Source organism: Dreissena polymorpha, chromosome 9 (genome assembly GCF_020536995.1).
Source record: "Dreissena polymorpha isolate Duluth1 chromosome 9, UMN_Dpol_1.0, whole genome shotgun sequence".
Lineage (NCBI taxonomy): Eukaryota > Metazoa > Mollusca > Bivalvia > Myida > Dreissenidae > Dreissena > Dreissena polymorpha.
This window is the reverse complement of record NC_068363.1, coordinates 14,636,257-14,660,393: the sequence shown is the minus strand read 5'-3', so window position 1 is coordinate 14,660,393 and position 24,137 is coordinate 14,636,257. Positions and strand designations below refer to the sequence as shown.

General features: G+C 33.4%; 1 protein-coding gene across 1 annotated transcript in view; it reads left to right on the top strand.

The window, feature by feature from the left end:
• LOC127845458 (cytochrome b5-like) overlaps positions 1-24,137 on the top strand; it is a 64,102-nt gene continuing 39,965 nt past the window's right edge. The window contains exon 1 of the mRNA XM_052376383.1: positions 1-143. Coding sequence (XP_052232343.1) covers positions 66-143 — 78 coding nt within the window. The 5' untranslated portion in view covers positions 1-65. The remainder of the gene's footprint in view (positions 144-24,137) is intronic.

Sequence of the window (24,137 nt, the reverse complement as noted above, 5' to 3'; positions counted from 1 at the left end):
CCGATATAACCAGCTCATTTAGTTTTTGATTCAAAATCACCATTTGGAATTTTGGAATTTCGCAAATGGATGGATTTACAGGTGTGGATTTCAAGAAAGGGCTCTCGCGATTTGTGCAGACGCTGCTCGATTCCTCGTCGAAGGTTTGTTACATTACCTTATCTATTTCGTGCCAATAATATCACATGTGCACATCATCATCATCATCATCATCATCATCATCATCATCATCATCATCATCATCATCATCATCATCATCATCATCATCATCATCATCATCATCATCATCATCATAATCATCATGATCATCACCACCACCATCATCATCATCATTATCATCATTAGTATCATTATTATTAAACAAACGATCGTTATTATTATTATACAAACTATCGTCGTCATCATCGTCGTCGTAATCGTTTCACCGTCGTCGTCATAATTGTCATCATCGTCATCAGTCGTCATCGCCATCGTCCTTATCATCGGCATCATCATCGGCATCATCATCGGCATCGTCATCGGCATCATCATTATCATCATGAGCACAAGCAACGCCATCAGCACCAGCACAAGCATAATATTCCTTTACGTCCTTTGAACGAGATTCGAACAGTCGTTACTCACATATATGCAGCGATTCCTGTGTGCCCAGGGAGTCACCGCATGAACTTCATCGTTCACTTAACGCATTGAAATACGACACATAAACGTATTCACCTGCTCTCGTTTTCAGAATGACGCGCATTTGCGACGTTAACTTATGAGTATATTTTCTCGTATTTCTTAAATTGTTTTGCATCTTTCACATCGTTAGCGAAAGTATTAAGGGGTGTTGCGGCAGTTTATTTAACCGAGGATATATTTATAGCAACACCGATGATGCTATTATCACAACTCAATATTTTTGTTATAAGTATCATCAGAAATGACCGAGTTGGTTCATAATATAATTGTCAGTGGTTCTATCCCAGGTGGGGTTAACTTTTTGTTTACTTTTTTTTCTTTAATTTCATTATTGTTTTATACTGGAGCATTTTAGTCCTGTTGTTTACCTTTATCAATTTAAAGCATTTAAACACAAATTTCAAAACATGAAGAAATCTGTGAACATGTAAGTTATTAATGATTAAGGTCGAGTTTGATACTGTATGGTATTATGTTCGTGATTAAATTGTTTTTTATTAATGTCTTTTGGTAAGCTGTTGTGATCCCAGTTAAGATTGTAAACAATTTCTAATGTTTATGCATATTTCTAACAATCTATGTACCAGTGCTTGGATTTTGCCTTATTGCTGTATTTTATGAAATATGACGTCTAGACGGTAGGGATAATTAAAACTAAAAATCTCTGTTAAAAGTGCGGTGACCTCCTATTTTTATTTGTGTTTTATGAATTCTATTTGACAGAAAAATATCATTTATGTGGTTACAATAGTAAAAAAATGAAGTTCTTTGGTTAAAATGAAAAATTATAAAAAATAAATTTCTAAAATGTAACTTGTGTACTCCATTTTATTGGTAGTGTGTGATTTAATTAAATGGTTTATGATGTATCTTAGCTTATATAATATCTACATGTTGCCAATTTCATAGGTTATTAATTATTTTTACGCAATTAGAGATTTTTCAGTTTTATTGAAAAAGTACGTGTCATATAATGTTGAATAAAATCAAAACAAGGCCGATGACACTATGTTTTTATTTCATTTTTGCATATAGTATTAGTATATATATCTGAAATATAAATTTCAGACAAAATCTATTTGATTGAAAAAAATCAGCAAAACTGCAACAACACCCCTTAACAATATCAACATATATATATAAATCAACGTATAACAGCTTTTCAACCGAGCATTATTAATCAATATGGTATCGATTATCGAATTATTACCAAAACGTGATCAGCTAAATTAGTTAACTTTATACAATACCGATTAAAAATCACCCTTAAGCTGTTTAAGTAATCCGCTATAGTTATCTTGACATTTAGTCCTTTAAATATGCTAACATTAAGTTGTATAATTTAATTGCATTAAATTATTCATCATTGTGTACAACGTAATGAAGGCATTATAAATAATTTATAATTATTTTAGTTACATATGAGGGTCTAATAATCGATGTGCATATGGAAGTTAGTATAAATACTCACGATAACGCAATAAATGAAAGACGTATCAGTTTGTATAAGCTGTTTAGGATACTACTTTACATTCAGAAAAAAGGGCGTAACACATCGAATAGAAATTATGCCAAGTCTTGCTTCTCATACTTCTGAGACGTGCGAGTTTCAAGTACGCATTCAAAATAATGTATTGCACATTTTTATTCTCAACCTTGCTGTTAGTAGAAGTGGAACCAGTTTTTGAACCAAAACCAGCTCCCGATGTACGTCAGTTTACGTTAGAAGACGTCAGCTGCCACTCCGATGCGTCATCATGTTGGATTGTGACTGCCGATAAAGTATATGACGTCACGGACTTTTTATATACGGTACAATATAAATGCTAGTTTATTTATTTTACATACGATACAATATATATGCTAGTTTATTCATTTACTCAATTAATTCTGGCAGACGAATTTAGTGCAATTCGTTTTGCAGTACATATGTAAACAAGAAATGGTTTTCGCTTAGATCATTAATGGTAGATTTGGCTTAGATCATTAATGGTAGATTTGAATGTTGATTATTGTTTATTGCAACTAACGAGCGAAACCACACTTAATTGCTCAGCATATCGGCTTATTGGTTCTATGCGGGCTTTCAGCCATTGACGAGTTAGTTAAAGTAAAAACGCGTTCTTTATCGACCATGGCGAGTTGGTGCAGGCAAGTAATCGGTTAAAATGTCGACTTGGTTATGGAAAGTAAGCGTGTTATCATGTCACATGCGAGTTGGTTAATGCACATATGCGTGCTATTATGTCATCGATTATGTGGTTAAGCTAGTTTGAGTTCTATAACGGCACTGGCTAGTTAGTTCAAGCAAGTATACATTCTGTACTGAGACTGTCGAGTTTGTTAAGGCAAATATGTAAGCTTTAATGGCACCGGCGAGTTGATGCACGCAAGTGTGCGATGAATGGAGCACCAGCTATGGCGACTAAGTTCAGGCAAATACATGAAGAGCACACAAATACGTGCTATTATGGCACTTGCTAGTTGTTTCAGTCAAGTATGCATTCTAAAATTGAATTGGCGAGTTGGTTCAAGCATATATGATAGCGATAATGGCTTGGCGAATGTGTTCAGGCAAGTGCACCGTGAATAGCTCAACAAATACTCGTGCGCTAAATAGGATATACATGTTGAGCTTTAAAATAAAATACATTTCTAGTCGTCTCCGATTTCGTTCTTGAAACATATCAACACGAAGAGATCAAACTATTTGCTTTTACTACATGTTGGTGCTCCTAAGAAAGTTTGCTTTATGTTTTTCTTGTGAATATTAAAACCCAGGGTACAATTTTGGTACCACGATTCTCGGGTGACAGATGCATATTCGGATATTGGCACTATATGTGAGGTCACATTAGTATGAATAATACTGCAAAAACCCATATGTGTATTAATTTGATATGAATCTCATGCAAATTAGCGAAAGAAAACGTTTCACTGCGTGACAGTTAATAACTATACAATACTTAAGTGCCGTTTACGATATGGATCATAATAATGTGTTAATTTATTCGTGCGTACGCTAAAAGTGTCAACGGAAAAAACTTCTATTACGTTTGACATGAATAAGGTTCAGCAACCATTTAAGAGATACTTTTTACGATTATAATAATATTTTGGAAGTTAATGAATGGGTTAAGGCTCCGATATACAACTTAAAACAACTAGAGATTGTTAGATAGCTAGACAGATATATTTCCGGATTCAATCCATAAAACAGCATGGCAGAGAGTGTATGTAACAATAACACTAGGTCATTTAACATAATAGATCACGGATGACACATTCCATTCCCACTTGTAGTCCTTAAGAATTCCATATTAGAGTGTCAAATTATATGAAAATATAGTGATAATGAAAGGGACCTTTTCACATATTTTGGTATGTATTGAAGTTTGTCATTTAATACTTTATATTGATTAATGTAAACATTGGATCTAAAAAGCTCCAGTAAAAACAATAATCTTACTATACAAGATAGAAAAAACGTAAACCTCAACTTGGCTCGAACCACTCACCCCTAAAAGTCTATCGCTGAGACCACTCGGCCATCCGTGCTCATACAATCAGAAGTGCATTTTATACTTCATATAAGCAATCCTCGTAGTATCACAAAATATCACAACAACAGCAGAACTCTCCAAATTATTCAATAGTTTATCATTGCAACGAATTATAATTTTCGGGTTTTTAAATCGTCAAAAGATGCCTATAATGGATATTTTAGAGCATGGTAAATATACAGTTTTACTGTCTGCTCACAAATATCATGAATACAACAAAAATTGCGAATCTGAAACATTTTTTTTTATTTTGTCAGTTCACCAAAACGTGAAAGGGCACCTTAAACTTACATTTCTTGGAGAAATTTAGATAAGAAAACACCATATGAGATAATTTATCATAAATGTTAGCACACGAATGTAGCCAAAATATTATGCGCACAACGCTGAAATAATACATGTTTGAATTCTATTTACAAACAAAACAAGAAAAGAATAAAAACAAAACTGTACCAGTATCAAACTAAACCAAGGCAATTGTAAACAACGTTGGACAATTGTCCATTGACCAATCAAGTAACAGATCCATTTAAGAACAAGAATATAATATCACTTGCAATCTAACACAGAGTAGCCCGAACCATCAAAGAAGAAAGCTTCCTTTATTCAGAGTCTTGTCCACAAAATTCGTGTTCAGCCGCTCGTGTTTATTTGTGTTTTTTGTAGGGTAAATACATTTGGGCGTGGATCGAAAGCCTATTATATCTTCGAACATTCTGAATAGTAATGCAATGCATGTTTTAAATACGCCAGATTGATATTTTGATATTTTAACAATCAAAACGTAATAGTTTATTTTCAGAAGTTATGTTTTTGAACAAAAAGTATGAAACCGTTATTATATCATTAAAAAGCAAAGTGCGTTTCAACCTTCCATTTTTCTTTCTATTACTGCCATGTACGTATATATTTATTATTGGTTATATAGTAAAGGAATAGCAACTATAAGGTTGTTTTACAGATTTCATCGCGATCGATTTCCATTAAAAATAATCAAGTAGATGTTATCAGTGCATTTCAATTTGTCTTCCATGTGAACGAATAAGCAGTCTTTAATTATGCCTATCGTCGGCTTATGCGCTAGTATCGATAACTCTTTTTTAATTAGATTGAATTGAATCGTTATGAAGTATATATAGGTCTCGTATTTCTAAAGGTTCAGTTAACTGTGTATTTTAAATATGTATAAACAATTGCAATGTGGACACTTCAGGGAGCGGTCATGTAAGTAGCAGAATAAAATTCAATATATCATTGATATCATCACGAAGTACTGCAATACACATTCAATATATCATTGAAATCATCAAGAAGAACTAATATACACATTCAATATATCATTGAAATCATCACGAAGTACTGCTTAACACATATAATATATCATTGAAATCATCACATAGTACTGCTATACACATTCAATATATCGTTGAAATCATCACGTAGTACTGCTACACGCATTCAATATATCATTGAAATCATCACGAAGTACTTCTATACGCATTCAATATATCATTGAAATCACCACGAAGTACTTCTATACGCATTCAATATATCATTGAAATCATCACGAAGTACTGCTATATACATGAGCACATATCCTAGCTTATATGCACTTTTAATAACATTTCAATTGAAGCGCGCGACCGCTGTATGCTATAGTTAGAATATCACTGCAGGCGTAAAGAAAACAAAATTGTTGACAGTGACTTCATATTGTTTTTATAAGTTTATTTAGTTGAATATATTATTGTGTTAAGATTAATATGTGTGTGACAACTTAATCAATTGAGTCAATAATCCTTATTTTATTGTTGTTGATATGACTCTTAAAATATATTAATGGCTTGTTCGAATTAAAAACTAGGTTAGTTCTATTGCTTGAAACAGTGCACACAAATATCGACATAATTCAAGGTTTAAAAGTGTGTGTAAGTATATTATTATTACCTCACCTTGACAGTTACATAATGTATTTGTTTTAGCAGATTTTGCTTTTGTAATTTGATACATTTATCACAAGTTTCACGCGCAAAGTGTGTAAACTAGTAAATACATGTGTGGATCGTAATTATAAGTTGTTATTTTATTTATTTTTGTTTTTATAACAAGGAAGGCAATATTAATTTTCAGACAAACCAGCCTTCAATCGAATGTTTATTGTCAATTTTTTGGATAATGGTCGAACGAATAGCGTACACCGTTAAGTACACCCCAGATTTCACCATGTATGTTTTCAAACGTAACGTTTTTTTATTATATAGTATTGGCAGACAATGTCACAGGGCGGGCTTACTACCGGACAGGTTCCCAGCAGTAAACAAACGCATATAGATGGGACTCAGTTGATAGCCCCCCTCGTCTCTGTTCATTACCCGTCTCTCCAGTCGGCAGTAAGCCCGCCCTGTGACGTTCACTTCCCGCGAAGTCACAGTCTGATGAAGATTCACCAATGATGGATCGAAACTGTCACGGTATGTGAAAATTTTCTTGCAATGTACATATTAACTGTTACAGAATTTACAAAAACATTCCTGATGAATTTCTTTCGAGTTGATTAATTTGGTTTCAGTAATTTATGGTTGCATCAGAATCACGAAATCGATTACATTTGTATTCTAAACCAAAGAAAGAGTACGTGATGTTTACATTCAAACTTGGTTTGAACTTATGCAGTCTCAAAGTAAGCTTAAATATTAGAACATATTTACACACGAATTTTGTTTTTACACTTACTTGAATTTTGTAGTGAAAAGCAGAAAATTGCATTGAATCGATTACGATTGTGTTTGCATTATGTAAAAAGAGGAAGAGAAATATTAAATAATAGTAATGTAAATGATCGTAAGTGCCAAGTGTATTACACTGGTTTAATTAAATCTGCATTTAACGTTATTTGTATTTGTCCAATTTATAGAGATTTTAGTTCAAAATACAACATAAGACTGTCATTTAACACATTTGATTCTTTCGAAAATATATGTCTTCAAATTCTGAAAAACGTATCGGTAAATTAATATATTTTGCAATGTTAAACCCTAAAAGATATAATTTATTCTGCTATTGCTTTCTAATTATTTAAAATTCCTTTACATTATATTCCTATTTTGCCATATTTTCTTTATTTTTGCTTTTTTGTTTTATGTATTCATATCAACTATCGACATTATTTGTATGATACGATTTAATTTTCTACTCTTGTGGTATAACCGTACAATATTAATCAGTATAACATACAACAACTCTCTGTATAGCCAAGCCTCATTTTACTGTGTACATGTATTTATGATATGATTTTTGCCGAAAGCATGTATTGATGATAATGCGAATAAATAAACTGTATACTAGTAAACAGTATTATTGACAAGTCATACAACATATAAGAAACATATAAACACAGTTATTAAATAGAAAAGACAAATAATAGTTCTTGTATGTCAAGAAACAACACGAAACACACAGTATGTATATATACATTAACACTGTTTCAATATTTCTTTATCGAACATACATAGTTTCCTGTGCTTACTTGAATTAAAAGAATCCATGCACAATAAAGACTACAGCTATCATGGAATATTCGTTGTAAGGTCTCGTAAAATATGTTTTATCAATAAAACATCTATCTTAGATCCTTAAGTGCATTACATTCAAGTGAATAATGGAATTCATCGTTAATTTGATTATTGGATTCACATAAAAAACACAGTCTTTGGTTTGATTTATATTGACAGCATACATTTTTCATTCATTGTTTTAGTCCTCATTGTGAAGCTGTTCTCAATTTACTCAGTGATATTTTTTAACTCTTTCAAGCACCATAACCAAACACCAAAATCAATTATAAATACAAATTTTAAACGATCAGCAAACTGCATACCACATGTGCAGATCTATTTAATTATCATGATCTGTTTGTAGAAGTGAGTTTTCTTCGTGACATTGGTGTTGTCAGACTTGTATATTCTGGTCTCTGTTCGGTCATACTCTATCTTCACGGAAACAGTGACGTTCATTCTCCCTCCTCACAAAGCAGGCATACTATCGCGATGAAGGATGTATTCTCTCGGAGTAACATTTTTGGATGTTTGTGTGCTTAGAAAACTTCTCACGTCAGTTGGCAACCTGTGTATATTGCTGCCGCTTTCTAATGCACGGGCGTATAGGAGACGTCTTGTTTCGTTTGTCCATTATTTTTGAATTTGCGCTTGGAAATGTTCAATTTCTTTCATCTCATGGAGAATTATTGATGTGTCGTTGATATTATGTTGAATGTTAAACAAACGCCGAACGACTTCTTGAGGAATGAAGACTTGCCCACCTCCCCCTAGATAATTTTTCAGTTGTCTGCTCAAGCGAATTCCACTGTTTTAGCACACCAGCATCGTATCTATAGGCCTCGTTACCAAGCCTTGGTTCCGTTGTCCAATACTGACCAACAGACGAGGCATTTCCGCCATGTAGTCGATACAATTTGATAACTGAGATTTTTGGGGTTGTCAAGTAGTAACTTCCACCTCTAAAATTGCTAAAATGGTCTCCGCGTATGATGTTCAACGGACCAAAGTAAAGGGGGGGTAAAATTGAAAAGAATGTTCGTTCTACCGGTGAAAGCCATTGTCTTTATTTTATTCCAGAGAGCTTATTTTCACAAGGTAATCTGTCTAATCGAAAATATGCAAGGAGTGAAATGAATATTAATTATGTGCGGCTCTCATTAAAATCGATAGTATACCTGGTAAAAGTTATGTTTTCTATTTAAATAAAACTAGTAAGAAATATGTCATTATTAAAATACCCACTTATGTGAGGTAGAAGCGATTAAGTTTAATTGCGATTTTCAATAATCGATATCACGTTACTTAACAGCATCAATGAATTAAGTGAAATGACAATGCTCCAATACGGTCGGGCGGCTAGATTGTTCGGGTGTAGAATATCATAGTAAAGCATTTATAAATGAGCCAAATGATATAAGATTGCATTTTATAACTCAAAATTCCGTTTGTTGTCACTTTCCATCCGGAGTTGACAAGCAGTCATGAACATTATTGCCAACCTTTTGTCCAAACGAATGACATCTACTGAGCTTAAACAAATTTTCTCTGAAAAGCTAGTTATAGTCTACACAGGAGCCAAACAGTCTTAAGGACACACTTATGCATGCCAAAGATACCATCGGACCAGTGAAAGTGTCTCAGGAGAGTTAGTCTCATACAACAATGCTCGTTGCTAAACATTCCAGAACAAGCAACAGACAAAGCCATTTATAAGCCATTGCGATTATCATGGGTATCTTAAAATGTGAAACAGACAATACAGTATAACTCGTTCCGATGTATTGTCTGCAACATGTAATATGAATGTGAGACAAAAATGGCGTTGAACGAATGTATCAACTTTTCGATTAAACTTACAAAATATAAGTATACGAGCCGAGCTGTAATACATGTCTTTATTTTGCAAAATTTAAAGTGAAGGATATTTAATTATTCTTTCTGAACATTTCTTCTTAGATGGCAACATATTGATTACGATGTGCGGTGAAATATGGAATAAATAGCATTTACGTAAGGTGGATATTTCGTACGTTTATATCCGTATTTAACAACTATTTACGGAACTATACATGCAATATAATATTGTATTCTTGTTAACAGATGTAAGTGGTGAAGAAACCTGAGACGTGTACGTGTTTGGTTATATACACATTTCAGACTTTTAATTGCTTCGATTATTTTTTAACTTAACAATTGATATATTTTAATTTTAAACAAGAGCATACATTCAACAAGCATTTAAATTCGATAAGGGCATATTAAGTATATAAAGTACATTGCAGTTAATGTAATTCTTGTAGAAATTGAACCGTATGAGGAAATAACGCTTTGTACTAGTGGCCAGGCATGTTTGTCAAGTAAAAAGCTATCGAGCGACAATAACCTGTGGGAAATGTGCAAACATGTGTAGGAGATAAAAATATCATGCTTGGCTACACACAGTATTTAACGACGTTATCCTCTAAATATAACTGAATTATAAAAGAATAATGTAACACTTGATAATCCAAAACCAAATACCAAGTGACCTAAAAACCACTCTACCTTCGAAGAGTACTTGCCATTCCCTGCTCCCTATAATACTTTTTCAAACATAAGCAATAGCGTAGAATTAATGTTCGAGCAAACCGTATGTTGAATCTATCGTGCTTTGTAGAATATCGTAACCTACAGATGCATAGTTTTGGCTTTATATGGTCAGATGATTCAACAATCCCCCTTGGAATGGACCCATTTATTTGATTTTAATCATCTTGCATTTGTAGTATTTCCTGTACTATAACTTTATTTATTTTGTATACAGTAATTTTTATTTTGAAAACTTTTCTGCGGAAGAGGTTTCTTAATGCTCTTCCGCCCAGATAAATATAATATAAACATATACATAAACAAATAAAATAATCAACTGTGCAGTCACTTTTTTAGTTAAATTGATATTTATATAATGGTTTATTTTAATTGTTTAACATGAAAGTAAAATGTAACTGAATCTATGGACACTGTCAAATTGTATGGTCTCAAGTTGTATGATTTCTATTATTTAGTATATCTTTATAAGTAACATAAAATCGACGAGTAATTCTATTCACTTTCCCGATCGTAACTACTTTTCTTTTGCTTGGTTAGTCGTCAAGCAGATCACATACGGTGACGCCGGTTCGTCAAAAGTACCGAATAAAGTATGTGTTTGAGTGTGTGTTTTAATTATATGACTGCTGAAATATAGAAATCCGCCATGTCATTGTAAGCATTACGTATTTTTAAAAAACGTTATTAGTTTTAGGTGTTGAAACCCAACACCAAAATAAACTTTATGTATGTTCCAATAATTCAGATAATGCTTGAGTGTTTGGTTCTCGTACTCGGAGTTTGTTCCTTTTGCATCGTTATCTCGCGTCATTTCTCTTGTAAGTCAGAGATAGAAGGTGCGAAACAATGCCTGACCATAACGGAAACCCAGGCGAAAATGATGTTTATAATTAATATGCTAACTAAACGGCGTATACTATTGAGGAAAGTTACAGCCATATATGGCCACTAAAATATCCGAATAAGTAGTCATCATTGGCGTTTTCATTATAGGTAGTCTAAAGGTACCCTAAGAGGTTGTGTTTCAGGTATAAATGTTATTACAGTTCCGATTAAATTATATTCAAGTTTTATTTCAGAAGTTGCAAAAGAGTATGCACAATTTCTTTATTCCACATCGATTAATAAGCGACACTGTAGGTTTAACGCTTTAACATGCTGTTTTTAAATCACAAAATCGTAATATAAGCATGAAGATATTTTTCGAACAGACAGAACATGAATTTATTTATAGCAGTGAGAACATACGAATTATCAAAGACAAACAACAACTCCCAAAGCTATTGTACCGGATACATGTTCAGGTATTAATTGAGTTCAATATTTATCGTAGACTATGTAAAATATCAAACATAGCATTTATATTATATTTTTATTATATTTTAAATAAATATGGTTTATGGTTTATATAATATATACAATATACATACACTCCATGAGTATACATGATCAAAACATAGTAACATATATAAAGGCATGACATGTGATCAGTATTGAATTTCATAAGTTGAACAATAAAGTATCAATAGATTAAAAGGTCTAGGTCAAATATATTTTGGATAATATCATTTAGAGTCTATTCATCAACAGACTCTATAACGATCACTTCAAAAACAACAAAGACGAATCTACAAAAGAGCGAGAAGTCAAGTTTGAGTTATGAATTTTATACAATAATCTTTATAATATTTGTACATGTTTCTTTGACTAAATGCTTTATGTACATACATATCTAAGTTTCTGTTGGTACCTGTATTATCCGATTGCATTAATTAAATAAATATTATCATGTTTGTGCTTTTCCAGTAATATTTATTTATATACAATTTCCTAATAGTACCATATAAAGAACACTCTAATAAAAAATGATATTCATCCTCAAGAACATTGCAATGTCGACATTTTCTATCTTGAAAATGGCATGGCTTCAGGTTTATGCCATCTGCCTTATTCGATTTCTAGTCTATTAGTGGGGTCATATGGTGAAATGATTGTTCACTTTATGACAAAAGCAATCCACTTGGCACATTTGTAGATTTAAGTATTTTATTCAATTTTATCTATGGACCCATCTCCAATTTTAAGATGGCCGCCATTTTCAAGATGGCCGACAAGATGGCCGCCAAAATTTAAGAAATTACATGTTACTGACATATTTGATTTAAATATTCTGTTTTTTGGCATTGACATTAGCTGATTTATGTTATTAATTGATTAAAATATGTTTATACATGATTTTTTTTTTAAATATTGCATATAAGTCAAAATGGCTTCCAAAATGGCCACCTAAAGTACAAAAAATAGGATTTTCCTACTCCAATCTATAATTTCAATATTCATTGAACGTATGTTATGTTAGCAAGTGTTTTTCTTTTTTTGTATTTACAGACACCTTCATTTGTATAATATTCTCAACATATTGTTTCAGTCCTTAAATAAATAAATAACTGCATTCAACGAGTTCACACTTCCAGAAGTTAAAGCTGCCTTAAAATATATCCCCGATCACATCCTCCACCACACAAACAAAGGGCTGTGCAAAACAAGTCAGCTTTTATACACGTGCACATCCCACGACAAACAATCTGGGGACTGCAGCCACGCTTTAGTAACTCCTGGAACGACTCTGATACTTGCGGTAGTGCTGTCCAGAAAGGTACCCAAGTGTTGTCCTCGTCTCTTACCCAACCCCAATTTCTAGGACAAGGGAGTTCTGGTGAGGGCTATAGTGCCTGTCCCCAGCAGTATCCAGTCTGGTATGCGGTACGCTTAGTGTGTTGCAGTAGGGCTGCTTGTGTTGGTGGAATTCCATCTATTGATCTACCTTTGCGTGTGAAGAGGTCCATTCGGGCGTCATTGATACATTCAGCAGCATGCGAACGATCATACATTAAGTATTACAAAATGATCCAACGTTGGCATGATAGTTGCAATGGATTCGTCTGTTGGAGTTTGACCGAGAATCTTGAATGCTTCTGTTGCGGCTCCATATGCATTCAACGTTCCCCGTGCTGTTTTTTTTTACCTTTACCACTGAATGCTGGGGACTGGTCACATCCAGTAAATGCATGGACTGTCAATAGACCGCTCGTGTTATCCTGACCAAGAACAATACACAGTTTATTTACAGGTATATATATATAAACTGTTTTCCTGTGCCAAATGCTATCCAAAGTTCTTTCTACATTCATATGTTGAAAAGCAGCTGTAGCTATGACAACTACATCTGTATAAACTGTACGTATTAGGATTTTCTTATTGTTCTAGGTTGGCAGCATGATTCGCATGGAGTAAGATTCTTGTATCTGCTTCTTCGTGTGTACATGGGGATATGCTACTGCTTTCTTCGATCGGTATATTACTCAGAACGTTTTTACCTTTGGTGGTGATGGTCCGAGAGCCCACTGTTGTTTATTGCAAGTTTGAGGCCAATAATTTGTTTTGTATATTTGAAAAGGGTATTTTATATCCTTCCAGAATACCCATGTTTAAGTGTACACAACTGTGCATATCTATGTATGACTTTGTGGGTAAAATCACTTAATATCGAAAGTTGTCCCTGCTGATTTCTGGAATAATTTAATAAATAGACATTTTCAGTCATTGGAAGTTTACCCAGGGCTTCAGTTTTGAGGTATTAAATAGGTATCAGAAACCTTTCTGATAATTCAGTAAAAAAATAATTTTCCATGTATTTAAAAAAAGGGTCAAAACCCACAAAATTTCGCATTTTTTTAGCAGAATTAGCATATTTTTTACTTTTAATCATGCGAATTTTTTTTACCAAGTTTACAATTTCCAACATATTTGTCTAATAAGTGTTTTAAAAACATACATATGGCCTCCTTGTTTCATTCCAACAACGACTTATTTTAATCACCATCTATTAGTGATTTTGGGTGGTCAGAATAAAATCACACACAAAACTGCTGATTTCTGGAATAATTTGATTTAACTAGATTTACAAGATAAGTATTGATGCAAAGCATCAAAGGGCGTCGGGAATTTCAGTGTAAAAGGCACCCAATGAAGTTACATGGAACGATTTTTTTTCTACTGTAAATACTAACATATTGGCCGATTATTTTTAACAAAATAGAAAAAGATACTGGTATAACCATTATCTATAATTTAGTGTTATAACCCCCAAATAACCATTATTTATGATGTTGTGTTATAACTCCCCAAATAACCATTATCTATGATTTTGTGTTGTAACCCCCAAATATTTCATAGTTCATTTTATTTACATTGGTTTCCTTTTTTACTGGCATCCGTGTGCAGTTTTCGTTAATGGAACAGAACTGTGTAGGTTTTAAAAAATCAACTTCAAGGGGAGATGATTCTGAACTTATTCTTACGTTGCTCATTTACGATAGGGGTTGAGTACTGAATTGATATGAAAACACTGTAAAAGTTTGAAATAACATTGAATGAAAACTGTAAATTGCATAAAGAAGCTGCATTTCACAATACTTTGAAATTCAGTAAAAGATCATAATAGATTTATTGCTCCGATATTCATCATTTTCAATAGGGTTCGAGGAATACTGATATAAAAACACTTAACAAGTTTGGAAAGATTCAGACGAAAATTGTGAAATCTTTTAAACAAGTGGAAATTGTTTATTTTGTCAAATTTAATAGAAAAAAAAATCTGGACTTATTGTCCCGATGTTTCTCATTTTAAATAAGATAAAAATGCTCATTGATATGAAGACACTGTAAGTTTGGAAATAATCTAATGAAAAATGTTGACATAATTACCTAACCAAGCAGTTTTTCACTTTTATTTTAAAATTCAAAGAGACATAATTCTGGACTTATGGTCCGATATTGCTCATATAAAGTTTGGGTTGGGTCCTCATTGATAAAACAAACCTGTGCAAGTTTGGTAACAATCGGATAAAAATTTTGGACTTCGAACAACGATTTCAAAATTTCTCAAATTCTAAGGAAGATAACTATGGACGTAATGTTCGGATAATGCTAAAGGGCTCATACCACCTGGATAGTAATACGTGTCGCGCTTCGCGCTCTATATGTGGTTCTTAAAAAAACTCCCTGGAGTGCTTGACTCTAGGGAAACGGGTTGCTGGGACACAGCTCCTCCTTGATAAGCGGCTGCTTCCTTTATCGCAACTCATTGTTACAATCAATAATACGTGTCGCGCTTCGCGCTCTATATGTGGTAGGGATAGTACTTAGGGCCTATGATAGACAACCATAAAAATACATGGATAATAGATGTGTTGTTTGCATTTATTTGTTAATATAAAAACACGTGTATTTTTTTATAAGATATTAAGTGATTTTAATTTTAATTAACGTTGTCACCACGCGGCATCCATTAATTTTAATAAAAATGTCCAATTGTAGTAAAATGGATTTTAAAATGTCTACATAAAATAAAGCTTTATTATATTTATTAACCTGACTGAAAACAAATTGTCAGCCGCCGAACTGTTCCGTTCGTGCCGGAACCCGGGATTGAACCGGGGGTCCTTTAGATGATTGTTGCGTAAACAACTTCAGTCTAACGCTCTCCCAACTGAGCTAATCCGGCTGACATCATTTATGTACTGCTATTTGGTGAAGTTGTGTATAGCGATCGTTATTATATGTCTATTAATAAACTAGTACATTGTACGTTTTCGTATCACTACGCCTTCCAATAAACTTGCTTGCGCGATAGGTCGTCAAATATCGTACTACATTGATTCTCCACTAAATAAGCAAATTAGAAAAAACCACAAAATAAATATATTTTGATTATGTTTTGTTTTTATACAAAACCAGAAAGTTTCGCGTATTTGCCCAGTCCCTGTGATCTTTCCCCTGTGATCAGTTGTGGATCAGTTATTAATTAAAACAATTAGCTTTGCATTATTGGCAATACATGTTTTAATAAATGTAATAGGCACAAATGCTGTACTTATTTACACTAATTTACACAAAAAATCACCACTATGCAAGATATTCTTAAAACAAAAATATAACATTGATCAATAAAATAACTTCTCCTCCCATAAGCGAAAAAAAAATGCATTACATACTAGTCGCCGCTCTCCAGAACGACGCCAATAAGACATGTGATAATTATAATAATCAAATATTGTTCGCATATATACAATTGCATATAAGATCACTCTAAACTAGAAATGGCGCGGCAGAGGCCGACGCGTATCCCCAAGTTGCATGTTTGACCCAGGGGGCGCCCCAGGGTTGATAATAGGGCCATGCATAGTTGAGATTGACCGTATTGTCATAAGATATGTTCATTATCAATTTGAAGTAAGTCGGTGTAGAAATGAAGAATTTATAGTTAAAGGCAATTTTGGGTGTTTTTGTGGGCATGGTCTATGTGGGCGAGGGAGCCCCAGGGTTGGTAATGGGGCCATGCATAACTGAGATTGACCGTATTGTCATAAAAGATGTTCAGTATCAATTTGAAGTACATCGGTGTAGAAATGAAGAAGTTATAGTAAAAGGCTATTTTGGGTGGGCGTGGTCTATGTGGGCGGGATCTCCCCAGGGTTGGTAATGGGGCCATACATAGTTGAGATTGACCGTATTGTCATAAGAGATGTTCAGTATCAATTTGAAGTAAATCGGTAAAGAAATGAAGAAGTTATAATAAAAGGCAATTTTTGGTGGGTGTGGTCTATGTGGGCGGGGCGCCCCAGGGTTGGTAATGGGACCATGCATAGTTGAGATTGACCGCATTGTCATAAGAGATGTTCAGTATCAATTTAAAGTAAATGGGTGTAGGAATGAGTTAATGTAAAATAACATAATAAAATGAGTGAAAATCTCTGACCTGGCCCCACCCCAACACCCATAACTTTTGACCCAGGGGTAAGATCAAAATTCCAAATAGTGCAGGGTCGCACATATGCTCAAAGCTACCATGTGTGTAAGTTTCAAGGTTCTAGTTCTGGAGGAGATAGTGGCCAGGACGGACGGACAGACAGACGGACGGCGGAGATAACCACAATGTTAGCAGACAGATATCGTACATTTGAAATTGTTCGTATGAAAACCGCACAAATGAATCAGGTGAAATGACTCAAAAAGCAAGAAAATGTAAAAAAAATTAGTGGTTTTAAACCTACAACTACACTGTACTCATTGGAATGTTTTGTTTTGAGCTATGTTATTCGCATATGTACAAAGACGCACAGTTTTAATATGTTCGTGATCACATGTGTTATAAACCTAACTATATCAAATTATTCCATAAATCAGCAGTTTTGTGTTTGATTTCGTATATTGTTCATGAAATCTTACTAAAAGTCGTCATTCAAACATGTTCATGTTTCAATTAAATCAGACGACCCTTTTGTGTTTTAATACAATAGTTAGACTGCTATTTTGAAAATTAATCAGTATAGTAAAAATTCGAGGAACTTAATCCTGAAAATGGACTAAAACAGCTAAACTAGTTTAAATTTAGTGGGTTTTAACCTACATACACTGTAACAAATAGTGGTTTTGACCTAAAATAACACTCATTGCGGTCATTGCATTGTTTGTTTAGAGTGATCTTATATGCAATTGTATATATGCGAATAATATTTGATTATTATAATGATAACATGTCTTATAAATCTTATTATATCAAATTATTCCAGAAATCAGCAGTTTTTGTGTGATTTTATTCATTTCCACCCCAAATAACTAATAGATGTTGATAAAAAAAAACGTTGTTTGAATGAAACAAGGAGGCCATATGTGTGTTTTTAAAACACTAATTAGACAAATATGTTGGAAATTGTTAACTTGGTAAAATAATTGCAGAAATAAATTTGAAAAAATGGGCAAATTTGCAAAAATAAAATGCGAAATTTGGTGGTTTTTAACTTAAAAAAAATACATGGAAAATTAGTTTTTAGAATTAGAAAGGTTTCTGATACCTATTTAATACCCCAAAACTGAAACCCTGGGTAAATTCCCATGACTGAAAATGTCTATTTATTTAATTATTCCAGAAATCAGCTGGAAAACTTTCGATTTTGAGTAATTTTACCCAAAACAAGCAATGTGTTTGTGAAACACTATGTCCCCATATATTTGACCTTTGACCTTGAAGGATGACCTTGACCTTGAACTTTCACCACTCAACATGTGCAGCTCTATAAGATACAAATGCATGCCAAATATCAAGTTGCTATCTTCAATTTTGCAAAAGTGTACAATAAAATGAGCGATTTTGACACATATATATGACCTTTGACCTTGAAGCATGACCTTGACCTTGACCTTTTACCACTCAAAATGTGTAGCTCCATGAGATACACATGCATTGCCAAATATGAAGTGGCTATCTTCAATATAGCAAAAGTTATTGCAAAATGTTAAAGTTGGCGCAAACAAACCAACAGACCAACAGACAGGGCAAAAACAATATGACATAAAAATCATAGATATGAACGGCTGTGACACTTAAGAAATGGGTTTTCTGGAAGGATATAAAATTTTCTTTTCAAATATACAAAAACTATCTTGGCCTCAAAACTTGCGATAATCACGAGTGGGCTCTCGGACCATGATAATCTGCTTTGTGGATTTATTTATTATTTAAGTAAATGAATATTTGCCAAAAAAGCATAATTCCCCCCCCCCCCAAAAAAAAAAAATTGACCTTTTGACCTTACGAAAAGTACAAAATACTTAAAATAAATGTTTTTCTTGCAAACATGTTTGATTATCAGCACAATTATTAATAAAGTATTATAATATTTCATTTGATTTGTAAAAGATCGCAACAAAAAATCAGCACCTCGATATTTTCTGCTTTTTTGATAGGTTGGTGGCCATTTTGAAAATGGCGGCCATTTTGAAAAAAATGAATTGCGTCCATAGCCTATTTCGTCTTAAATACTTTAAACAACAAATGAGCAAAGTGCTGTTGCTTTTATCAAAAAGTGAACAATTCCACTGAATACAAGCACCATATGTGGTGGAGGATGTGACCGCGGATAGATTTTAAGGCAGCTTTAAGGTCTGGAAGTGTGAGCTCGTTGAATACGGTTATTTTGTTTTATTTAAGGACTGAAACAATATGTTGAGAATGTTATACAAATGAATGCATCTGTAAATACAAAAAAAGAAAAACACTTGCTTATATAACATACGTTCAATGAATATTGAAATTATAGATTTGAGTAGGAAAATCCTATTTTTTGTACTTTAGGCGGCCATTTTGGAAGCCATTTTGACTTATATGCAATATTTAATTCATATGTTTTATGTAGAAACATATGTTCATTAATTAATAACATTAAACAGCTAATTTCAATGAAAAGAAAATGAATATTTTAATCAAATATGTCAGTAACATGTAATTTCCTAAATTTTGGCGGCCATCTTGGCGGCCATCTTGAAAATGGCGGCCATCTTGAAAATTGGAGATGGGTCCATAGCTAAAATTGAATAAAATACTTTTATCTATAAATGTGCCAAGTGAGTTGCTTTTATCAAAAAGTGAACAATTCCTCTGAATACAATATAAAGAAGTGAAACTCCAGCTGCTGGAGCAGTATTGAATTCTCATTATAAACATTTAGTTGGTCCTTTATTTAAGGCAAGTATATAAGCACCATATGATCCCGCTATATGGAATGAAACCCTTAATCTACAAAAAGTAGATCTAAACTTATTTATACGTACAGTTTATAAGTAAGGTTGCACTTCAAATTTACAAAACTGTCTGTAATCTATTGCTCTTGAAGATTAAGTTCTGACATCCAATTTTGGATAAATGTATCATTTAATCTAGACATTACCAAGGATAAAAACACATTCCATCACCTACACCTGAGTTTAGCCATGCATATTCAAAGCCTAAGATCTGCAACAGATTACAAACAGATTTTGCCCAAGAATGTTTATTTCGTTTATTTATAAAATTCTCACATATGTGGCTATAAAACACTTTACATAGTTATGATCTTCCTAACTGAATAATTTTCAGCCAATACCGTATTACATTAATGGCACTTTTAGTTATCAAGTATGCTCTTCCAAGTTCCCCATTTACAACATTATTCTGTATTTGAATTTTCACGCCAAGTATTTTTTTTTCACAAATTCAGCTGAACTCTTTCAATTGCGATTGACTCAGTTAAGCACCAGATGTATAACCCATTATTTAAAATTTGTAAAACAAGCTGATCAAACTGCTTTAATTTGGTATGTTTTGAAATTGTTGGATAATTAATTAAATATGAGTTAAGGTTAAAAAAAGCCTTTGAGGCTTGACTTGCAAGTGTTTCAAAGTTATTTGCAAAAGATCCTTCTGTAGTTAATACAATTCCAAAGTATGTAAATTATTAAAAAAATTTCTAACGCTTGGTCTTTGTACACAAATTTAATATCCCTCCTAAGTTGTCTCTCTTTTCAAAACCATAACCTTTGTTTTATTTGGGTTAACACATAATTTCCACCTATCACACTATTTCTATAACGAAGACAAATCTTAAATTAGTTTCATCCTCAGTTTCTGCCATAATTACAATCTCATCTGCATATAACATAGAGGATATTTGTTGGATTCTGTGGATTATCGATTTTAATTCACGCCACTCGTGAAAATATATTTTTTCTATGATCACGAGTGAATTAAAATCGATAATCCACCGAATCCAACAAATTTTCTTTTTATTTAATGCATTTTTCACAGTTTATATACATTGTTTAAGAGTTTTACTAAAGAATTTTGCTGGGATAATGACGTCATTTCGTCAAAAAATGACGTCATTTCACAGTAAACAATGAAAATTATCGATAATTCTCACTGATAATTTTCACTGTTTGAAACAGTGAAATTATCAGTTAAAATTCAATGATATTTCTCTATAAACCACCGGAAAGCATTAAATAAAAAAACATAGTTTTAGCATACCAATATCTATTCCTTTAAAATCATTTAACACATAATGTTCTTCTTAGTCGTTCAAATAAATAGAAAATAGGAATTGTGATAATGATTCTCATTGTCTTACTCCTAAACACCTAAATTAGTTATTGTATTACCTAATTTTATTATTGATTTCAGACATGTATACATTTTATGATATCAAGCATTTTCCCTCTAACGCATAGCTTCAACAGTATATACCAGATGATATCCCTCACCAAATAATCGAACGCTTTGGTGTTATCAACAAATACAGCCTTGTGATACAACAACCTTTTATAGTCCATTGTCCTCACACACAATCGCTTGTGAAATAATGCTTTCCAGGCGGGCGACTTGCACCCGCGGACTTGACTTGTCAACGTCGCCGTAGTACAGAACACAGAACACGCATACGGCGAATACGAGCTTTATTGCATAGATAATCACGATCATATATGTGTCCAGGGCGCGACTTACGTGTTGCCAGGTGATTTTCCTATCTTGAATGTTCGATTTTCCTCGGTCATTTCTGTTGTGCGTTCCATCATTATGCGAGACCATCTCAATATCCTCTTCTGATGAATCCTGTTCTGAAACTTTCTTTGACTCGCAACGCAATCTCTTGGCAAATGTAACTATGGGGTCACAGACAGACGGAACATGCTTTGTTTCCTTCTTCAAACGGAGAGCAGAATCCAACATAACTATGATTACAATGGCCGCATTTGACAAGAACCACACAAACATGCACACGTTGATCAGGGGCATAGGGTCTAAACTGCTTGGCAAACTTCCTGCTACGAGTGACATGTATACAGACACCGCTAATAAACCTGTCACCGCTAAACTCAGACGTTCACCGGACTCCTTTGGTATCAGGAAAACTAGAGGAACCATTGACACCAGAATGAATACCGGTATAATAATTATTAAAAATGTGCTAAGGGGTTTACGTTTCAACTCGAATTCGATAATAAAAACCTGACCAAATCCTATTTTGTTCATTGTTTGAAACTGTTTGAAACTTAAAATTTGCCACTCTCCAGTAGACAAAGTATCTGGATTGATACAATGCGTGAGTGAGATCTCACTGCCAGAATACGATGGTACCGATATCTTTATTTCACAAAACTGTTTGTCGAACGGGAAATGAGTGCTATCAACACTACATCGGGTTTCCACTATTTGCGAGTATGCCCATGTAACATGGCCAAGGAACATAACGTCGATGACTTGACTCTGAAATAGAAAGGCTTCTTACCTATAAAGTTGTCAGATAGTATATATATAATATGATTTCAGCTAATGAAAAATCTATATAAAAAAATCATAATTAATTTTTTTTGTTAATACAATAAATATAAATTATTACAATTATTCACGTTAATTTGTGATAGATAAAAGAACATTAGTTCTATACACAACTTTGTTAATGAAAACATAGCTAATGTCTACCCCTATGTTGTCTGACAGCATGTATCTGGGGCTATGTGGATTAGCGATTGTTATTGACGGTTTCCAAATCAGCTCCTTATCAAGTTCCATGAAGAACGCCTGTCGTGGCAAAGGGGCCGACACGTTTTGATTCACAAGGCACAAGATATCGTTCGTCCAGTCGAGCCGAGTGTCTCTCCAATTGATTGTGAACGACATCACAGACGAAAGTCGCTCCTCCACCTGATCCAGTTGAATCAACGTTTCCAGCCGACAATTAATGGTGATGTTAAACGTCTCCTGACTTCCGAAGTTTGGATGCAAATTCTTTCGATAACGTTCCATAATTTTGTTATAGATATATCCGGTAAAGAGTTAATGTTGTATCCGATGGATAAACATTTCTTTCCAATCTTACTACCGTTTGCATCTTCACCATCCCTTGACACATTTACAATTATTTGATCGACATCTATGATGTCGTTGATTGCAGTGATTGTATCATTCAATGTTTGTACCCGCACCGTAGAGATAAAACTATCATAGAAAACGAATAAGTTAAATATTGAAAAAAGGCCTTTCATCTTCGCGAATTTTGTGTTTGTATTTGCATCATAGCCAAAACACTGATTGTATGTTTCCAAATAAGTTTTAACAGATATATCTCATGTGCTGCGTGTATGACTTCAATCATTAATCTACACACACACACACACACACACATATGTTATTTATATACTATAAAATAGATCTAATTAGTTTTCCGTTCTAACTATATTTATAAGAGTTCGCACGTCACACGAACAATAGATAATGAGTGCCATAAAATCAGATTTGGTCATCCTCATATTTCTTCAAAGTAAAATCTAGATTCTAATTTAGATAAAACTAAACTTGTATTTATACGAGACATCGTAAATCAGTGTGAAATAAAATTCCGTTTTGCGTTGATATGTTGGTAGGTTTATAGGCGTTTCTTTTTTGAAATTATGCGTTGGAAAAAGAGACGTTTCCTATTTCCAATATGATAATGTCGTCTTATCAGATTGGAATATTAGCACGTGAATTTTGTATCAAAACGTTAATTCCTACATATTTAGCGTTATTTCATAGACAACACTTGAACAATACATAATCTTCATAGTTGAAGATAATTTGGATATGCATTCGTCTGCTGAGCAGACTTTGTGCTCTGTGAGTGCTTTGATATTTGTATGTGCCTTTATTTTATTCTAAGCCTCATATTCTTTGTCACAAATCTATAGGGCTGTAACCTGTTATTATCTCTATATATGGGCCGTGCTCTGTGAATAGGGGGTTTAAAAAAATGCATTTGCGTAAAGTATAGTCCCAGATAACTCTGTGCAGTCCGCATAGGCTAATCAGGGACGACACTTGCCGCTTTTA